This window comes from Thamnophis sirtalis, unplaced genomic scaffold (genome assembly GCF_051295495.1).
Source record: "Thamnophis sirtalis isolate CommonGarterSnake01/CBP01778 unplaced genomic scaffold, rThaSir2_p1.2 scaffold_12, whole genome shotgun sequence".
Classification (NCBI taxonomy): Eukaryota; Metazoa; Chordata; class Lepidosauria; order Squamata; family Natricidae; genus Thamnophis; species Thamnophis sirtalis.
Genome location: NW_028261392.1, coordinates 33,618,663 through 33,638,911, shown reverse-complemented (window position 1 = coordinate 33,638,911; position 20,249 = coordinate 33,618,663). Strand labels below are relative to the sequence as shown.

The window sequence follows — 20,249 nt, the reverse complement described above, 5'->3', positions numbered from 1 at the left end:
AGGGGGCAGGGAATTGCATTAAAAAAAACCTCCAAGGTTCCTTCCAGTCCTATGAGTCAATAGTTTTATGAACCCTACTGGTCCCATGTTTTAAAAAAGTTGTTTTAGAAGAAATCGCTATCCATAAAGTAACTATGAAATATGTCGCAAAGAATCTCTGCTTACCTCTATACACTTTCCATGTAGCTTCTGTCTGGAATAAATTATTTTCAGCTAACTATATTTGATTGTTTCACAGTAATGAAGAGTTTCAATGTCTGCCACTGGAACATACTGCCAAAAATTCAACACTGCAGAAACGAAATCTTAGTCAACAATGCTTATTTTTTTCTGGTGCTTTCTATTGTTTGTAGCAAGAGCAGAAGCTGGTGATATTACTGTTACTGGTAAGCTATGTCATTACACTTACTAGAATTCTTCATTGTTTGATGTTTCTTTCTCAGTTTCTATATGAGGGAGAGTTCCCCAACTTCTCCAATGAGGGAGCTGAGAGGGAATGGTTCTGTGGGTGTGGCCAGGAAGCATGTGCAGCTCCATTAGCGCTTGTCTGCTGCTCACGCAAAAGGGAATGTCCATGTGCTCCCTCATCACTTCCACCACTGCGTGCTGGTTCCAAACAGCACACAGCCCAGTAGTGGGCTGTGATCTGTGGGTTGGGGACCCCCGTTATAAGGGGTTATGTTTTTAAAGCTATTGTAATGATCTGGGGCTGGGCACAGAAGCAACACAGCAGGAATGAAGGCTTTACTCCCCTTTATTGCTCCAGCTTTCCCCCCAAAATCCCACCGATCACTGCAAGTCCAGGAGCAAAGCTCTAAACATGCACCTCCAATAGTTCCTGGCTTCTATTAGTCCAGAGGAGCAGCACAGTTCTGAGAAAAGCCACGGTTCAGGGAATTTGGTTCCAGGGAGTCCTCGTTACAGGAAGAGTTCACTTGATTGATTGATTGATTGATTGATTTAATAAATTTATAGGCTGCCCAATCCCGAAGGACTCTGGGTGGCTTACAGAAAATAAAATTTTAAAAAGTGAAGAGTTAAAAACAAACAGAGGAAAACAGATTAAAAGAAAACACATCATGCACCCAGTCTAATCAGGGCTGGACCTCGGTCAAGAGGTCAACAGCCCCAGGCCTGCCGGAATAGCCAGGTTTTGATAGCCTTTTGGAAGGCCATGAGAGTGGGTAGGGTCCAGATCTCTGGGGGTAGTTCATTCCATAGGGTCGGAGCGGCTACAGAGAAGGCCCTCCCCTGGGGAGCCGCCAGCCCACATTGTCTGGTTGAACTTGGGCTGCAGCACAACCCGGAGCAGAACTGTGTTGTTGCGAACTTGCACAAAGCCAGACCAGGCAAGTAAGACAAGAGGGGCAAGGAAAACCGGGCAAGACCAGCAGGGCAAGAAAACAAGGCAAGGAGGGCAAGACAAACAGGGCAGGCTTGGTAGGGAGGACCTCATAAGTCACTGGACATGTATATTTCTCATTAGCTACAAAAGTCCATTGTGTATGTCAATAAACAATAGAAGGCTTTTCAAGAATACATATATTCTTGTCCATTTTTCATCCTGTTCTGAAAGTATCATAAGCTGGTCTTGAATAGCAAACAAGGGTTATCTTCTTCTTAAATGTGTTATCTATACACTTTTTTCAGCTTTTGATGATAAAAAGATTTCAATGCAAAGATTCAATGCAAAGAATACACTTCATCTGAAAAAAGATTCTGAGTTTAATTCCCAACATTTCCTGATCATTCTGTAAGTTCTTGTTAGGAATCCCGGAGAAACATTATCAATCAGTGCAGATCATATTGAGATTGATAAATTCAAAGTGTATTAAAGGGATATTGAAAATCAATATGTCTTTAATGTATGTTGAATCTATGGAATCTTTGAACTGATGCTGAATCAGGTAGAGACTCTGTAATCTTAGCCCTACATCTGTTTTCAGCAGAGGTGGGTTGATCCTGGTTTGGCCTGGTTTGGCTGAACCGGTAGTGGTGGTGAGAGGCCGTGTATGTAATCACGAGTGAACACAACCATGCATGCAAGCACAAGTGAACTGCAGGGTTGGGTTCCGGCAGCCACTACTGTGGGTTCGCTCATGGGTGCGCAGCTATGCTATGCTATGCATGCATGCATGCACAGTACAATAAAAATTGTTCTGCGCATGCACAGAAGCCAAAAACAAGATGGCGGAGCCTACGGTGCTGCCAGGAGAACCAGTTCAGGGGAGTGGCAGGCCTGGGTCACTGCCACTTCCAGTGACCCAGGCAGCCAAAGCAGTACCAGTTCGGCAGAACCAGTCTGAACTGGTAGGAACCCACCACTTTGCTTTTCCAATAGAGTGAGGGTAAACGGACATTGGGACGTGCAATGTCTCAATTTTTTGATATCAGAGGTCTTTGTGGCTTGTCTTCAAGCTGTTTCAGAGGATCTAAGGAATGCAGCTTGTTATCTTAGTGGTGGCAATGAAATTCATAAAATATAATACACAGGCAAATCTGATGCCTTATTGTTACTAGTTGAGAACCTGATTGCTTCTCAAAAGAAAAGGCCTACATATGTTCCTGAATGCTCATAATGACTAAAATGTCTATAAAAACAGTACTGACTTCTTAAATTCTTTTCAGATTGTCTTAAAAACCCTACTAATGTGAGGTACAGAGCCATCAGCAATCAGAAATTTATTGTAGCATGTGACCTACCATCTGAAGACACTACATCAATTTATAACCATTCTCCTCTTTATGAAAATAATGTGATGTGGTTTTGGCAATCCAGTGAAGGAGGAGCCACTATGATCCTCAGTGATAAAACTGCCAATCCTACTCCTTGGGGGAATTCACTTTGGTTTAACCCAATAAAGCCAGAACATTCTGGAATATACATCTGTATGAAAAGGTTGGTTGTGTGAATGAGCTTCTAGTTTGTTAGTGTTTTACCATCCCAACAATCACTTCTTAATTATTTTGGATGCAATTTGTGGGTGGTGGTAGGGGAAAAAGTGGTTTAGGCAAGAAATTATCTTTTATTTCTAAAACAACTGGGAATTAATGGTAATAATTGGGATAGATCATATCCTCCAATGCTACCCAGACATGGGTAGCTATATAAATTTGACAAATAAAATAAATGAATGAATAAATAAATAAATAAAGCTATAACCTACCCTTCTTACTCCACCCTTGTGCAGTGTAACAATGTTAAATTATTTAACCATTTAAACTACGCCAATAGTTCAAACTTCAACAATAAATAGCAGTCAGGCCTTTTATTTTAATCTGATATGATCTGCAGCCAATTCTATGTAAAATATGTTTTTTTAATTTAAACAACATTTTCATATTAATCATAATTCAGAAAAAGAATGGAAGCTACTAATAGTATACCCAGATGCTGTACAGTATGATCATAGCCACATAACCTCATGAATGAGATGATACTATATAATATAATTCTGGAATGAGATAAATTAAGCCAGGATATAAAATTATCAAATGACAGGATAGTGAACAGGAATTTTTACTCAAGCAACTGGGAGGCTCAAAATTTTCATACAGTTTTGTGCCACATCAAACCTACAAAGCTCTGTGTCAATTTCTTCCATAAATAAAATCCCCTTTACAATCTTAGGATATCCTGGGACATTATTAATATAACTTTTTTTCAAAATTTTAATAATACAGTGGTACCTGGTACTCAACTGCTTTGAAACTCATCAAATTTGGTACTCAATGCATTTGAAACTCATCAAATTTAATGCGAAAATGTTATCGGGTACATATCAATTGTTTGGTACATCACAAGCTAGAACTTTTATTTAGCTAGAAAAATTATTTTGGTACTCATTGCAACTCCTGGAACCAATCAATGATGAGTACTGAGGTACCACGTACATTTCAGGTTCAGCAAAATATTTGATTTGTTTTTTCTCTTCCTGCACAGAATTAGTCTCTGGATAATTTCACCAGAATTTTTTTTTTTGTAGGTCACACAGGAATAACATATCACCATGTGTCAATATTTTAATAACTGTTCAAACAAAAACTATGGCTAATTGTTCAGTTAACAACAGAAATGACATTTATCTCTTTGTGGACCAAGGAACATCTATTGGTTGCCCAGGGAAAAACTGTTACTCTAATTTTCCACAATCATCAGTGAAATGGTACAAAGTAAGTTTTTTTTTTAAGTAACGCCTCCTTTGAATCCATTCAATTGCTGTGCTTTCCACAACAAATAGCTTTGATTTGTTTGAAAAATTATAGAGAGATTGTTTTTCACTATACTACTGGAATATTTTCTTTGACCTCACAGTTTAATCTTTTACTCAAATATTTCCTAGTTTCTTGAAAATCTAAGCAAGTTTGGATCTTGTGAGTAGTTGGATGTACATTCAAGATTAGCCAAAGTCAGGTACTGTAGGTGCTGCTACTCATTGGGCAAACACAAAGCCATTTAGTTTTAATTTTAATTAAATTTCAAGAGCCATGGTGGTGCAGTGGTTAGAATCAGAGATGGTATTCAGCAGGTTCTGACCAGTTCTGGAGAACCGGTAGCACAAATTTTGAGTGGTTTGGAGAACTGGTAAATACCACCTCTGACTGGCCCCATCCCCATCTATTATCTGCCTGCTGAGTCCCAGCTGATCAGGAAGAAATGGGGATTTTGCAGTAATCTTCCCCTGGAGTGGGGTGGGAATGGAGATTGTACAGTATACTTTCCCTGCCACGCCCACCAAGCCATGCCATGCCCACAAGCCATGCCCACAGAACCAGTAGTAAAAAAATTTGAATTTCACCACTGGTTAGAAGGGAGTATTGCAGGCTAATTCTTCCAACTTCCAGCAGTTTGATCCTCACCAGCTCAAAAGTGACTCAGTCGTCTATTTTTCTGAGTTCAGTAAAATGAGAATCCAGTTTATTGGGGGCAATATGCTGACCTGCTTAGAGAGAGCTGTAAAACACTGTGAAATGGTATATACTGTAATTGTTATTGCTAATTGCTGTTGGAAAAGTTGGATGGGGAAGGTCATAGGATCTGGTTTCAAGTAGAATAAGATTTCACAATCTGGTAGTCTTTGGCTATAGTGGATCACAATTTGTGCAGTTCCCAGCCTTCATGGTCAAAACTAAATTGGGATTCATATGAACAGGAAAACCACATATCTGGAGTGCACTGGTACAGAGAAAGCTATTGCAGAAAGAAAACCAAATTAAAACTCCTTTTTATTTCACCCAAACTTCTTTAATCATACCCTTCATGAACTATAATCATGATAGTTTTGTAATTCAACTGAGGATCAGAATACCAGTTGCTATGAAGTATCTTGTGGTTAACTGGAGAATTTGTATGTTTCAGCTAACATAATATTTGAATTGTTCATCTTTATCTTCTTGTAGAATGGAATACAAGTAGAACTTAAAGAGAAAAGACCTGGCCTACAATTCTATCATGATAAACTAGTGCTGCGTTCTGTGTATGATAAAGATAACGGTACTTATGCATGTGATTACATGTTGATTGACCACGGTATACAATGGAAAATGAGAACAATACTGAATGTGCATGTTATCTGTAAGTCACTATACATAGTTCAGCATAATAAATCATTTCATATAGTGCTTTACATTTTGGCAGTGAAATATGTGTTATGAAATACTATATCAGACTTATTTAGAGTTCCTTAATTTTGTTAAATTAATTATATAGTAATATTCAATTACCATTTCAATTATTTTCTTATCTTTGTCATTCCTAACTGATCTAAGCAGTTGTGACATTCGCTTTGAGCAATTTGATGAGATATAAATGTGTGTTTTATAACCCTAAAAACAAAAATTAGAAAAAATGAGATCTATGCGGTAATTAAATAAATAAATCATTGCCCACTAGCAGTTTGAAAGCATGCAAATCTGAGTAGATAAATAGGTATCACTTCAATGGAAAAGCGATAGCTTACAGTATAGTTATGTTGCCCATATGACCACAGAAATGCTTTGGACAATGCAGACTCCCTCCACCAAGAATGAAGATGAGCATCACCCCTAGAGTCAGAAATGACTGGACAGGGGAAATCTTTTCCATTACTCTGAAAATCATTAATTTTAATTTATATAAACGAATTGTTTTTCTTTGCTCTCTGATTGATTTCTGTTATCTATCAGTCCTATGGAAATAACTCTCTTCTGCTACTTGGGATGTCAAAAGTAGGGCTATATAACATTGTGTGCCTGAGTGGTCAGTTGGCTGTGTGATAGGATGTTTGTTTGGAGCTACATTTAAACTCTGAGCAGTTGATTGGTTCTCTTGTTGATTGGTCATTCAAATGGTCTAGTTTCTTACATATTCATATAAATCAACAGATATAAATCAATAAGCTTGTTAATTGCTCCTTTGGTAGACTACCAGGCTTCAATAAATTAATTTGTATGGTGGTGTTGGCATGGCCAATGATTTTTGTTCCTTCCCAGTCGAACTGAGAAGGTTTGTTGCAACTTCTATGGCTTCCAAATGAACAACCAAACACATGACCAACTGATCACACTGGCACACAAGACATATATAAGCTAAAGAAGAATAGGCCAAGAAAATCCTGCTGATGATGTTACCTAGTCTGATAACTCATGTCTGTGACTAAAAAGCTGTTTGATTATTTTCATCTAATTTCCATGTATTTTAGTGTGCTGAAAACAAATAAAATATTGAAAAAACTCCTAGACATCATGATTTGCCACAACATGCAAAATTGTCTTCAAATTTATCAATTTTTTTTAATTTTTGATATTTTTTTATATTATGGTTTTTAACCAAATTTAAAGTCCAAATTACTATTAATTAATTCACATAAGTGCATTTAAGAAATAAAATGCCAAAAAAACCTTAAAGGGTTTGTCTGAGTTATGTATGTTGGTCAGCAATATATACATAAGCTAAGCAAGTTTTAAGTCTGTGCTTCTATAGCAGTAGACTTAGCAGTAGACTTATATACCGCTTCATAGGCCTTTCAGGCCTCTCTAAGCGGTTTACAGAGAGTCAGCATATTGCCCCCAACAATCTGGGTCCTCATTTTACCCACCTCGGAAGGATGGAAGGCTGAGTCAACCCTGAGCCGGTGAGATTTGAACCGCTGACCTGCTGATCTAGCAGTAGCCTGCAGTGCTGCATTTAACCACTGCGCCACCTTGGCTCATAAGGTAGAAGGGGTTAATCTTTCCTGAAGAATCCAGTGGGAGGGAGACACAGGGCAGATAGCAGCATCTCTGGTCCGTGCAGGGGGCATGGCCAGCACTGTGACATCTCGTGTACAGACACAGAGCTGCTCTCTCCTGCATGCCACACTTGTGCACGAATCATCATCAGGTTCTTGGTTCTAGGCTGTTCACACTTTTTCATCGCAATTCATGTTAGCTCATCATTCTTCAACCATTACATTATGGCTCCGCAAAAGTGTATTAATTCACCAGACAGTTTCTGTTTCATCTGTGGTGAATATACAGTATTGAAGCAACAGCAGAATTAAATGTTCAAAAACTAAATTGAAACAAGCTTGGAGAGCAAACCATTGCCAAAAAGGTTTAACCCAAGCTACAAGTATTTTCTATTATTTCATATTTTTTTAACTTCTAACACACCATTTTTCATGTTTTAGCAAAAGACACTATCCATCCTCCAAAGGTTTTGAATCCCAATGATGGGATGACCCTTGAAGTAGAAATTGGTAAGATAATTAAATTTTCACATTTATTTTGCAACCTATGAGATAATAGGTATCTTACATTGACTGCATTCCACTCTAAGCTAGAGCTTAATTTTAGTGAAAATGGACTAGCTATGGGTACTTTTAAATTAATTATTTTATGATATAAATCACAGATTGTCTATTGTTCTAGTAAATTAGCAGGATTCTATTCTGAAAAGTTGGAGAAAAGTTACAATTTATTCTAACTCCCAGCTGGTTTACCAGTTTATGACTGCAGCTTAATCATATGCATTTGCTAGAACTACTACAGTGTATGGATTCAAGAGTATATTAACAGAATTTCAAGGGCTGGACCAGTAGTGGGTTGCTCCCGATTTGGCCCGGATCGGGTGAACTGGTAGTAGCGGCGGTGGGAGGCTCCGCCCACCCACCCAGACACATGTGTAGAAGTGTAGTGTGCATGCGCAGGAGTGGGCACAGGAGTGCACCTGGGAGCACGCCCGAACTGGTAGTAAAAAAATTGGCAACCCACCACTGGGCTGTACATTATGTTTTAAAGCTCTAAATATGTTTGAGCCTTAATTATTATGATCTTTCTGGGGAAAACATTTTTTTTTTAGATTTTGAAATGCTAAATATAATAAAGGGGAGATTGGATAAAATGTAAGTTAATACCTTTTCTGCAGCCATTTTAGTTCATAAGGTCCTCATTGAAAGGTCCTATATGCCATCATTCTTCTCACTATCCCTGCACAACATATTTTTGTCTTTAAAAATGACATATTTTTTTATTTGTGGAGTTGGTCACCCTTCAAGGTGTCTAGGCAAGAACCTGGAGTACTAACTCTATCATTATTATAAGGTTACATAACATAACTTTGCAAGTCTGAAAGTACTTTTCATCTTTACAGTCCATGAAATTAGGGAGGGCTCCTTCTGAGATGTTTGCCATGTTCCTTTACTTCTGTGGGCTGCCTCTTATCTGACCATTACCAACAGTCCTATCTCCCAAAGTGATTCCCACATACCATAACAGGAATGTACAGATTATTATTCTATAGCAATTTGGTCTAATTAATATGTATCCATAGCATCACATTAGAAGATACACATTTATCATATTAAATGCAACACTTTTCAAATATGTCACTGTTAAAACCTAATAAGAGAGAGACAGCTTGGTGCATTGATTAAGGCATCAGGCTACAAACTGGAAAATTGTAAATTCTAGTCTCATTTTAGGCATGAAGCCATTCACACTCTCACAGCCATAGAAAGCAAGAAATGGCAAATCCTTCTGAATAACCTTGCCAAGAAAACTGCAACTGTCCAAGCAGTTGCTAGGAATCAAGACTTACACACACACGCACCCCTCCCCCAATATAGTTATTATCCTATGTGCTTCAGTATGAAAGAGAGATTGGAAGTGGTGTGTGATGAAATCTAATGAAAATAGTAAATAAACTAGTCTTTAAGCTGCAACAAGATTTGTTTTTGTGTAAAAAAAGTCCATAGCTACATGATTATTTTTTGAAGACCCTTTGTATGCACTACTTAATATTAATAATCTGTGAATTTTCAAGTCATATATAAAGAATCTTATAACCATTTGAAAATTACTCTAAAATATTTTCAGATCGTTGGAAAATATGCTTATTGTTTTTCCCCCACCCCCATCTATTTTTTTAAGGTCAACCAATTGATCTTGAGTGCAAAGCACAATTTGGTTTTGAAATGAATGTTTCATCCTCACTAGAGTGGTACCAAGAAACCAATAAAAGCAAGCAACTGATACGGCAAGAGAGGTACGGAAATAAAGTATCTTGACTGAAAGAAGAGAGAGAGAGAGAGAGAGAAGGATGGAGGGAGGGAGGGAGGGAGGGAGGGAGAGAGAGAGAGAGATTGCCAAAATTTGTAAACCAGTGATTATCTGTCTGAAATTCCAGACAGATGCATTTTCCAATGTTGTCATTGAATTGTATTTTTTAACATTGTATTATTAAATATATCTGAGTAATATGATTAAATGTAATCAGTTACTTTTAATCTCAGTTAGATGAAATCAGTTTAAATTTTTAAAACCCCAATTTTTTTTTAAAGAATTTTAATCCCATCACAGGTTTTTGGGGATGTGACTCCTGACATGTTATTCAAAGACAAAATGTGGTATTCAGTATGGAGATTGTTGTATCACTCAGACATAAAATATATATCTTCTCATGCATTTGCCACTATGAAATTAAAAATTCCAGTACATTCTCTATTGCCATCTCAATTTCCTTTAACTTATCCTACTCTGTGGATCTTTAATTCTGCTTTTATTTTTGCCAGGGGTTAAAAAGGACTTTGTGTTTTTTGCTTGTTCGTTTTTTATATTTGCAAATAAATATAGCAAGAAGAAAGGTATATGAACATGCAGATATCAGCATGTTTTAGTAGGTAGATTATGAAACTAAAACTTGCAAATTATAGGGTGAGAAGCATAGAAATGTGGCCTAGTATGCATCTCCCTCTCCTCCCCCTCTCCCATCTATCACATTTATATAGCTACCCATATCTCAAAAGGCAACTCTGGGCTGTGTAGAACAATCAAATAACAAACATAAAATGCAACACATATAAAATACAAAATCCACATTAATAAATATCATAAAACCCAAATATTTAAAGTTGATTATCCCTTCGTTCATAACTTGCTATGTGGCTTATTTGATTTTAGGTCCATGACTTTTCCTAAGGTTAGTCATTTAGCTTAGCAAGTTTGTTTTGGGTTTAATTTGTCATTGGCTTTATTCAATCAGTTGGGTGTATTCTATAACGCATGAATTAGCTATAGGAATTGGGGGAATTAATATAAAGTGGGACAGTGCATCGATTGTTAACATTCTTACTGGAAAGATGGGTATAGAAGAAACATATTAGTGGCTTCTGGAAGACCATATTGATCAACCATAAATAGAGCTGTTTCTTGTTAAAAAAGAACATCAAGGGTTTCAATATGACTGGTAGATGTGACTGCCATGATTTTTTATTCTTTTTGTGTCTGATATAGTAAGAGTCATCTATACGTATTTAAAATATTTGTTCATTGGTATCATGAAAAGCTGCAAAATGTCTGCACATGGATGGGAGCATGACTGACGATTGATGAGAGCATTATTCTGTTTAGAGTTCATCCACAGGGACTGGATGGAGAAACCTTTACTCTTACCTTCAGACTGATGAAAGTAACTGAAGAAGATCTAAACAGCCAATTCATCTGCTTGGCCCAAAATTCTATTGGGAATGCTACTGGAGTGATCAAACTTAAGAGGCAAACAGGAAAAAGTAAAACTTTCAAACCTACTAAGACAATATCACTGCTCTACTTGACCTCATTAACAATTATTTTCTTGTTTCCTGAGCTGTTATGTTATGGGGTAAACATTTACATGAATTTCATGAACTTTAGTTGTAATTTCCTATTATAAAAACAGTTCCAGTGCCATTCTTTGATAGCTGATGTTTTTCACCAATACAATATTATCTAATGAATCCATATACTCAAGCACAGGGTCTCTAAAAGGGGCTGCCAGATCTCTGGGAAATTAGATTGTGAGTGACATGAAAACAACACATTTCCTTCCTTCCTTCCTTCCTTCCTTCCTTCCTTCCTTCCTTCCTTCCTTCCTCCCTCCCTCCCTCCCTCCCTCCCTCCCTCCCTCCCCCTCCTCTCTCTTCTGCAATGCACTATGAAGAAATACAGTTAATCCTCATTTAATGACTGCCTTTTTAAGCAACCATTCACATTTAAAATACTGAGGAAAAGTAACTTTGTAACCAATCCTGACATTTACAACCTTCACGGGTATGTGAAATAAAATAAAACCAAAGTAAGATCGTAAGCACACTCTCAATTTTACTTAGTGACTGCTTTGCTTAATGACTAAGTTGTAATTGTGAGGACTACCTATATATGTTTCTTAAAGGAAAATTTGACAACTAAATATATTTATCTTGGATAAAATTAAATAATCTTCCTTGAAGGAGGTTAAGACTTTTTGAGAATCTCATGAACAACTGATGCCACAGCATTAACTATACTCCAGATTTTATCTTCAGCACATCAGAAATCTGAGAAACAACTAATTGGTGTTTTAAGGCATCAACAACGCCATACTTTAATGGTTTCTAGAGAAATATAGCAACTTGCCCTGATAGAAAAACAAGCTTCTGCACTTCTTGTGTCTTTTCTCAGATGTTGGCATGAGAATTGATGAAATTCAGGCTGTAATAAATTGGCTGGAATCTAATACTGAAGAAATAATGAATTCCAATCCACAAAAGAGGATCTAAGTGGATTTAGATCTTCTAACTGTTTGCCTAAAACAGTCTAGGCCTTCATGGGTACCTCTATAAGTTTAGAGTTTGGGGTGTTTATATGAACGGAAGTACAGTTTGCTCATGCACCTGAATAGAACTACCTTCTGTGTTGTAAACATATCTACCTTCAATCAAACAAAATTTATTGCTCTTTGAAATACATCTATTTATTCAATGAATAAGTTCAGGTCACATCCACCACACCTTTTCCCAACTGTTACATTTCATCTTGAGCTTCACCATTAATCATTCATTTCATCATTAAGTTTGCATTATTTTTTATATATTTCTCTTTTCTTTTTAGCAATTCTTTTCTTGCTTACTTTGTGTGGCACTATTATAATACTATTTGGAGTGGTTTCAGGAGGCCTACTGGTTTATAGGCACTGGATTGAACTTGTATTATTCTATCGGAATTACCTAGCCAAGGATGAAACTCTGAGTGGTAAGTACATTTGATTTACAATAGCATTTATTCACCAATTTACTAATTGGAGAAGATTGGTCAATACTACTGCTTCTTATCATCTCTCTCTCTCTCTCTCTCTCTCTCTCTCTCTCTCTCTCTCTCTCTCTCTCTCTCTCTCTCTCTCTCTCTCTCTCTCTCTCTCTCTCTCTCTCTCTCTCTCTCTCTCTCTCTCTCTCTCTCTCTCTCTCTCCATCTTACCTATATTTGCTTCTACATCACCCATTGTTTCTAGTATCTTAACTTGACATACAGAGATCTCAGCAACCCATTTGCAAATTTTGAATACTAATACAATGTATACAAAATATTCATTTTTATAAGAATCCCTGTTTGTAGTATTAAGCATCTCTCCTGATCCAATATTGGATTGAAACTTAAGAAACCATGTTTCAAATCCTTTTGCCCCCATTCCCAATGCAGAAGTATACTGCAACAATATTCAACGCAGTCTGTAGAATTCAAATAGTAGCATTTAGTCATCATTTGGAAAGAAATGATTATTAATATGCCCTTAGCTATCATCTTATACCACATCAATCAGATATGGTAAAGGAAAATTAGGGAAAGTCAATCTTAGGAAGATGGAATTTTCTATATGAATCAGGCTGTACCAGAAAAAAACCCCAAATGAAAGCACTGCATACACCCACATTTCTTAACAATTACTTGACGTAATCCTTTTAAATACACAGGAAGCAAATCTTTATCAAAGTCATCAGAAAAATCTGATGAACTCTTTCCCCCCATTTCTTTTATTAAATCCAGTTGATCGAAGCTTCAACTTTCAAACATTTCAGATATTACTGAATGACTTCAATGAACAAAATTATAAACTACAAATAAAATACTGTCATTGAACTTCAATGTTAAAAACAGAGACAATAGAGAAACATTGGGCTGATTTCATAAAAACATTGGAGAAGAGAAAAAAGAACAAGGGAAGAATTGCTACGAATATACCCTAGATGAATGTATAATGACTGTTGCAGAATCCTGTTAACTAAGATGTTTTTAATATTAGTTTACCACAGAGGTATTAAATTCAGGAAATGAATGTAGGTCAAAAAATTCATTTTCTTAAAAAAAGACTTTCATCACCCCTCCACCCTCTTTTGATCCTTTCTTTTAAAAGTTTCTTTCTCATTTTTAAGCTAAAGATAAAACTTTCTATATAGCTGTTTTTATCATTAAAGTATATGATCGGTTTTAAAAGTGAGTTGCATAAATAAACTTTAGGATACCTGGAAGGAGCTGGTAGCTAAAAATATTTCTTTTCTTGTGTTCTTGTGAAGTAATTCTGAATTATAATTATTTTTATAAGCTAGCTGTGAATGTAGAACAAATGCTCATCACTGATTTATTGAATTAAAAATGTACAGAATTAAAAAGTGAAAGATAAAAATTATAGTGATAAACATGCACATAATATGCATGCACCCACATGCATAAATACATAGCATTTCTTGGGAAATTCTTGGGAATTTCTTTTGCTTATAACTCACCAGTTTGAAAAGTTCATGCCCTGAATTTCAGAGATAAGCAAGAATTTGAATCAAATATAACTACATAGCATAGGTCAATTAAAATAATACTATGAGGCTCTGATATAGATTTAAATGACTTTTTCCTTTATAATAAGTCTCCATCTGAGTACCGTCTACATATGTTAAAACTTCAGAGGGCTGTGAATTCTGCAAGTTGAAGCCTAACATAATTGGAGAGGACCAGGTTAATTAAGGCTGATTAAACTACTTCCTGAAACTTAGAAAAGTCACCCATAGTCCAAATTGTGTGGTAAAGAAAGAGAATTAAGAAAATAAATCTTACATTGTAGATGTGTTCTACATGGAATTGCTCATCTGGAAACTGCAGCTGATTCAAAATGCAGCAGTGCAGATGGTAACAGGCCTTTGTTCTTATGCCCATGTATTATTACAGTGATATGAACTATGTTTGCCGCCAGTTGACTTCAGGGTGCAATTCAAAATGCTGGCTGTTTCTTATAAAGCTCTTTGGGGCATAGGTCTATGTTATTTGAGGAATTGCCTGTCTCCAATTGTTCCTGCCTGTGTGATACATTCAGACAGAATGGATGCACTTCACAACTCTCCATTAAATATCATCATCTTGTGGGATCAAGGAAATGTGATTTCTGTGTTGTTGATCCATCTCATTGGAGCTGAATCCCTCCAGAGATAGGATTGGTGCCCAGTCTTCTGGGATTCTGTAAGGATTTTAAGATTTGGCTCTGTGATCAGGCCTTGAGTTAGTGTGTCTGTGAAATCCATGTTGTTGTTGTTGTTGTTGTTGTTGTTGTTGTTTTTATTAGTATAAAAGTATATATTTTTAGTCTAGGCTGCCATGTTTATTTCATGCCTTTAACAGTTTTATAATTTTTGTTTGAATAAATTTTGGAGTTGGTATCCATAATAAATTTAATAAATAGCAATCATAATTGTTCAGTAATATCTTATTTGTGCAAAATGCAGTCAATATAAAATGGTTTGATTTTTGTGTGTTACCAATTGCTGTTCATAAATTTTATGTCTATAATTTCCAAGCACTGGTGCTGTATGCCATTTACACGTTTAGCATGAGGCACTTTAGCCTAGATATGGAAATCACTTCATTTTCTATTAGAAAATGCTCCAAGATCAGAATTTGCGACCATTAGTGGATTAAGAATATTGATGCAACAGTTAATTCACTGCTCAGATGGCTTACAGATTTTGTTTTAGAGCAGCCTCTGCTGGTAAAATGAAAATGGTACAATTCTCCAGTGAGATAGATCAGCATATTTTAAGTCAAAGTATAAGGTGGCATCGTAGAGTGCTTGACTGACATTGCAGAAACTTTGGTTTAGTGCCCTCTTTGTCCAGTAATGCACAATGTTGATGTGGGAAAATTATGACTTTTAGACATTGTTTGCAGGTAGCAGTAGCAATACCACTTCATAATGCTTTTACAGCCCTCTCTCTATGGTTTACAGAGTCAGCATATTGCCCCCAACAATCTGAGTCCTCATTTTACTGACCTTGTAAGAATGAGACTCGAACTGCCAGCAGTCGGCAGAATTAGCCTGCAATAATGCATTCTAACCACTGTACCACCACGACCGATATATAGTTTGTATGAAAGAAGAGGCATGTATATTTGTTTGATAGTTACAAAATTTTCATGTGTTCCTTCAATGTTATTTTTATGAGCAAGATTTTGTAAATAAGGAATTAGAATAAGAAAACAAATTAATTTTGTGTGAGAGGTGGGATTTTTTATTTTATTTTATTTTCATAACAAGATTTAAGCAAGAGCCTGTTTGAAGATAGTGGAGGCTCTGTATAAAAAGAAGTTAAATCCAGATCTAGTTCAGTGTTCTCATCTCATCAACCCACTAAGTAGAGTTCATCTATAGATGTAGGAAGTGGTGAAATTCAATTTTTTTTACTACTGGTTTTGTGGGCGTGGCTTGTGGGCTTAGTGTAGCTTGGTGGGCATGGCTTGGTGGGTGTGGCAGAGGAAGGATACTGCAAAATCTCCATTCCCACCCCACTCGGGGACCAGCCAAAGGTGGCATTTGCCGGTTCTTCAAACTACTCAAAATTTCCTCTACCGGTTTTCCAGAACCTGTCAGAACCTGCTGGATTTCACCCCTGATGTAGGATGGTTTTTCCAACACAACATTTTGGTATGAAAAGATGTCCTAGCTGTGGTGGCTGTTTTTATTTCTTATAAACACTTATACACAGAGTGGGAGACTCATATAATATGCCCATATACAATCAGGCATGCACAGGGATACTGTTGCCAAAATGGTTCCACCACAAAAGCGCGTAGGACAAAATCGCGCTCGACAAAAGCGCGCTGTGACGTCATCACAGCGCGACGAAAAAGATCGAAAAATGTAAAAATAAAGCGAAAACCTTACCCTAAGCCCCCCAAACCTAACCCTAAACCTAACCCTAAACCTAACTCTTAACCTAACCCTAAACCTAACCCTAAACCTGACCGTTAAAGTAACGAAAAACCTAACGCTAACCCTTATCCTAACCCTAACGCTAACGCTAACGCTCTAAAGCTAACCCTAACCCTTAACCTAACCCTAACCCTAACCCTAACCCTAACCCTAACCCTTACCTTTATGTGAATCGGCTTGCTTTAATTTAATTTTTATTAATTTTTATTTGAATTTTTCGATCTTTTTCGTCGCGCTGTGATGACGTCAAAGGCGCGATTTTGTCGATCACGCTTTTGCCGTCCGCGCTTTTGACGGGTCACGTGCCAAAATACTTCTGCTTTTCCTGATCTCCTTCCTTGCCTTGTTTGAGTATACATGGTAGTAGTTGTCAATTCAAGCGAAACATTTCTTTCCATCACCCTGATTTAGAAAATATTTTCCTTTCCTTCCTCCTTTTTAAGTTTTGATGCCCATTTGTTTCTTTTCATAGTCATCATTTTAATTAATTCACTTATTTTTAGATTGGAAGGAATTTGATGCCTTTGTCTCCTATGCAAAACCAGAGTTCGTTGAAGCCAACCAAGAACCATGTCCTGAAGAGCAGTTAGCTCTAGAATTTCTTCCACTCATTCTAGAACATGACTATGGATATAAGCTTTGTCTCACAGAAAGAGACATCCTTCCAGGTGGAGGTACTATTTTCTTTGATTTCATGCAATAGCTGAAATAGCTGCATCGATACTTTCCATTGTAGATAAGGGACAGCCTAATGTCAGGGTGATGTTTAACACAGTGTTTCTCAACCTTGGCAAGTTGAAGATGTCCGGACTTCAACTCCCAGAATTCCCCAGCCAGCATTCGCTGGCTGGGGAATTCTGGGAGTTGAAGTCCGGACATCTTCAACTTGCCAAGGTTGAGAAACACTGGTTTAACAAAGCATCATTTGAAAGTACAGGCAGTCCTCGACTTACAACATTTCATTTAGTGTTCGTTTGAAGTTAGAAGTGGCACTGAAAAAAGTGACGTATGATTGTTTTTCACACTTACCGACCATTGTAGCAGCTCCATGATCACGAGATCAAAATTCAGAGGCTTGGAAATGGATTCGTATTTATGACAGTGGCAGTGTCTCGGGGTCATGTGATCACCTTTTGCGGCCAGGTTCACTTAACAACCATGTTAGTAACTTAACAACTGCATTGATTCACTTGACAAGTGTGCAAGAAAGGTCATAAAATGGGGCAAAACTCACTTCACAATTGTCTCAATTAGCAACATAAATGTTGGCCTCAATTTTGGTCGTAAGTCAAGGACTACCCAAACCCAAATCATGTTTACTAAGACTTGACCTGTTTGAATAAAATACAGCGATTCTGTAAAAGTCACTGACAGTATTGGTCAGTGGAAAATACAAAAAACACTGACTGATTCCTGACCTAGAGACAGTAGATGAACTGCAAAGAAGGAAGAGTTTCATTATTTTTAACTTCTTGGATTTAATTCGCTTGCTTTTTCAGAATTTATTGTTTTGGTTGACTTTTATACTGCTTTATACCTCTAGTTTTCAGGCATAGTTTCAAAGACATGAAAAAAGAAATAAAGTACGTTATTAATCATGCTCTCTCTTGCCAGCCTACACTGATGACATTGTTGGTGCCATGAAAAAGAGCAGACGGGTCATCATCATTTTGAGTCCAAACTTTGCTAAGAATAGCCAGGCTCTCTTTGAACTTGAAGCAGCAATCAACACTGCCTTGGAAGATAAGACAATGAAACCCATCCTAATACAGGTTGATACTTTTCAGGAGCCACCTTCATTATCTCCTAAGGTGAAGAAAGCCCTCAGGATTTTGCCTAGAGTGACTTGGAGAACATCTACCTCTCCTTCAGCTAATAAGCAGTTCTGGAAGAAATTACGGTATCACTTGCCTGTGAAACACAGCAACAGTGCCATTGACAAGTGGCCTTCATTTCCCATCAGCAACCGTTGGTGTTGGTAAAGGAAAATGAGAAACAAAGGATGAGCAAGTAGGGTATAATGCGGTAGATGTCATCGCTCAGTAGTTCAAAACTCTCCACCAGTATAAATGGTTATTGGATGGTAGAGTTGGGAATTTGAGAAAGATTCATTTGCATTTTATTTATAATATGACTGCTTTCAATTGAAACTCTGAAAGTTGTACTTCTGTGAATGTTGCCATCCGTTTTACCAATTGTTTTTTTTAATAAAGCCCATTAAACAAACAAAAAAAACCCCTCCCATAATCCCAAATGCCTATTGGAGAAAGTAATGCACAATTTGTTGGAACAGAAAAATATGCATTTCATTTACAACTGTGAAGCAAGATGATTTTAATATGGAAACAGGAAGAACAACATTTATCCATAGAAAAATGACAAGCATACTATGGATGGAAAAGCCAAAATGGACAGATTCACTCATCTCTAAGTGGGCTCTGTAAACTACTAGGTCAGGGCTGTCAAACTCCCAGCTTCGTCACACGCTGGCCATGCCCATGTCTGGTTTAGTGAAGGGCGGGAAGTCCTGATACGTCACGTGACACCGCCATGATGATGGGAGTTTGACACCCCTGTACTAGGTCAATTGATGATCATTATGGGTTTGCATTTTAATGACTGTGTATTTAGTATTTTACAAAAATTAATATAATTATTTAATGCAGTATTGTGTAATGTTAAATGGAAATGTACTGTTTATGCCACATTTATTTATAGACATGCTATTCATTTGGATGTGATGGGTCTGCTTGACTCAGATGTATCCTTTTAAATGTGCTCCTGGCTGTAATGTAATTTAAAGTGACATTCACCCATACATACAAAGGATGACATAAAAAAATGCATTAGGTTTTTTTTTATCATTCATTCGGAGAAGTAGAAAATGACCAGCTATGGGCAGCATAGCATACAACAGTTCATTGAGTGGTCATTCAACACTACGATGGCACTGAATAAAGTGATTTATGGCCATTTTTCACGTGATTGATAGAGCATCCCCATAGTCACATGTTAAAAATTCAGATGCTTAGCAACTGGTTCATGTGTATGATGGGTCATGTGGTCCCCTTTTGTGACTTTCTGATGAGTAAAGTCAATGCGGAAGTCAGATTCACCTAACAACCATGTTACTACCTTAGCAAATGATTCACAACAACTGTGGCAAGAAAAGTCATAAAATGGAGCAAAACTCACTTAACAAATGTTTCACTTAGCAAAATAAATTTTGGATTCAATTGTGGTCATAACTTGAGGACTACCTGCATAATGTAACACCTATGTTACCATGGCCTATGATTTGTTTCCAGATACAGTTCCAGGTTTTGGCTATTATCTATAAAGTCCTTGGTTTTTGTAAAATGCATTGAAGATTATAGCTATCTAAGATGCTGAGCTTGTCTATCAGAAAGGTCGGCAGGTCGAATCCTTAGTATAGGTCTCCTGTGTGAGCAGGGAGTTGGACTAGATGACGTCTAAGATCCCTTCCCACTGTGTTACTGTTAAAATATCTACCAGCACCCAAATGTATGTTTGTTTGTGCAATGAAGCCATTTATATGTTATTATTGTATACTGTAATGAAAATGTACTCTTTTTTCAAAGTTTAATATTGTACGTTGTTTAGATTGCAACCAATTGAGGCAATAAAAAAGCAACAAAACAAATAAATAAACAAAACAAAGAAACAAGTAAAAGTGATCGTTTGATAATCCCAACCACATCCTGGTGTCTTCCAGTAAAGTCAT

At 37.0% G+C, this 20,249-nt stretch overlaps 1 protein-coding gene across 1 annotated transcript; it reads left to right on the top strand.

Moving 5' to 3' along the window:
• Positions 1 to 249: 249 nt before the first annotated feature.
• On the top strand, positions 250 to 20,131 carry IL18RAP (interleukin 18 receptor accessory protein). The gene is made up of 10 exons (XM_087726198.1): positions 250 to 386; positions 2,629 to 2,899; positions 3,996 to 4,173; positions 5,401 to 5,575; positions 7,650 to 7,718; positions 9,391 to 9,505; positions 10,870 to 11,027; positions 12,367 to 12,507; positions 17,008 to 17,178; positions 18,119 to 20,131. The coding sequence occupies exons 1-10, from the start codon at positions 317 to 319 to the stop codon at positions 18,484 to 18,486; spliced, it is 1,716 nt and encodes a 571-aa protein (XP_087582324.1). The 5' UTR covers positions 250 to 316; the 3' UTR covers positions 18,487 to 20,131.
• Positions 20,132 to 20,249: the final 118 nt, after the last annotated feature.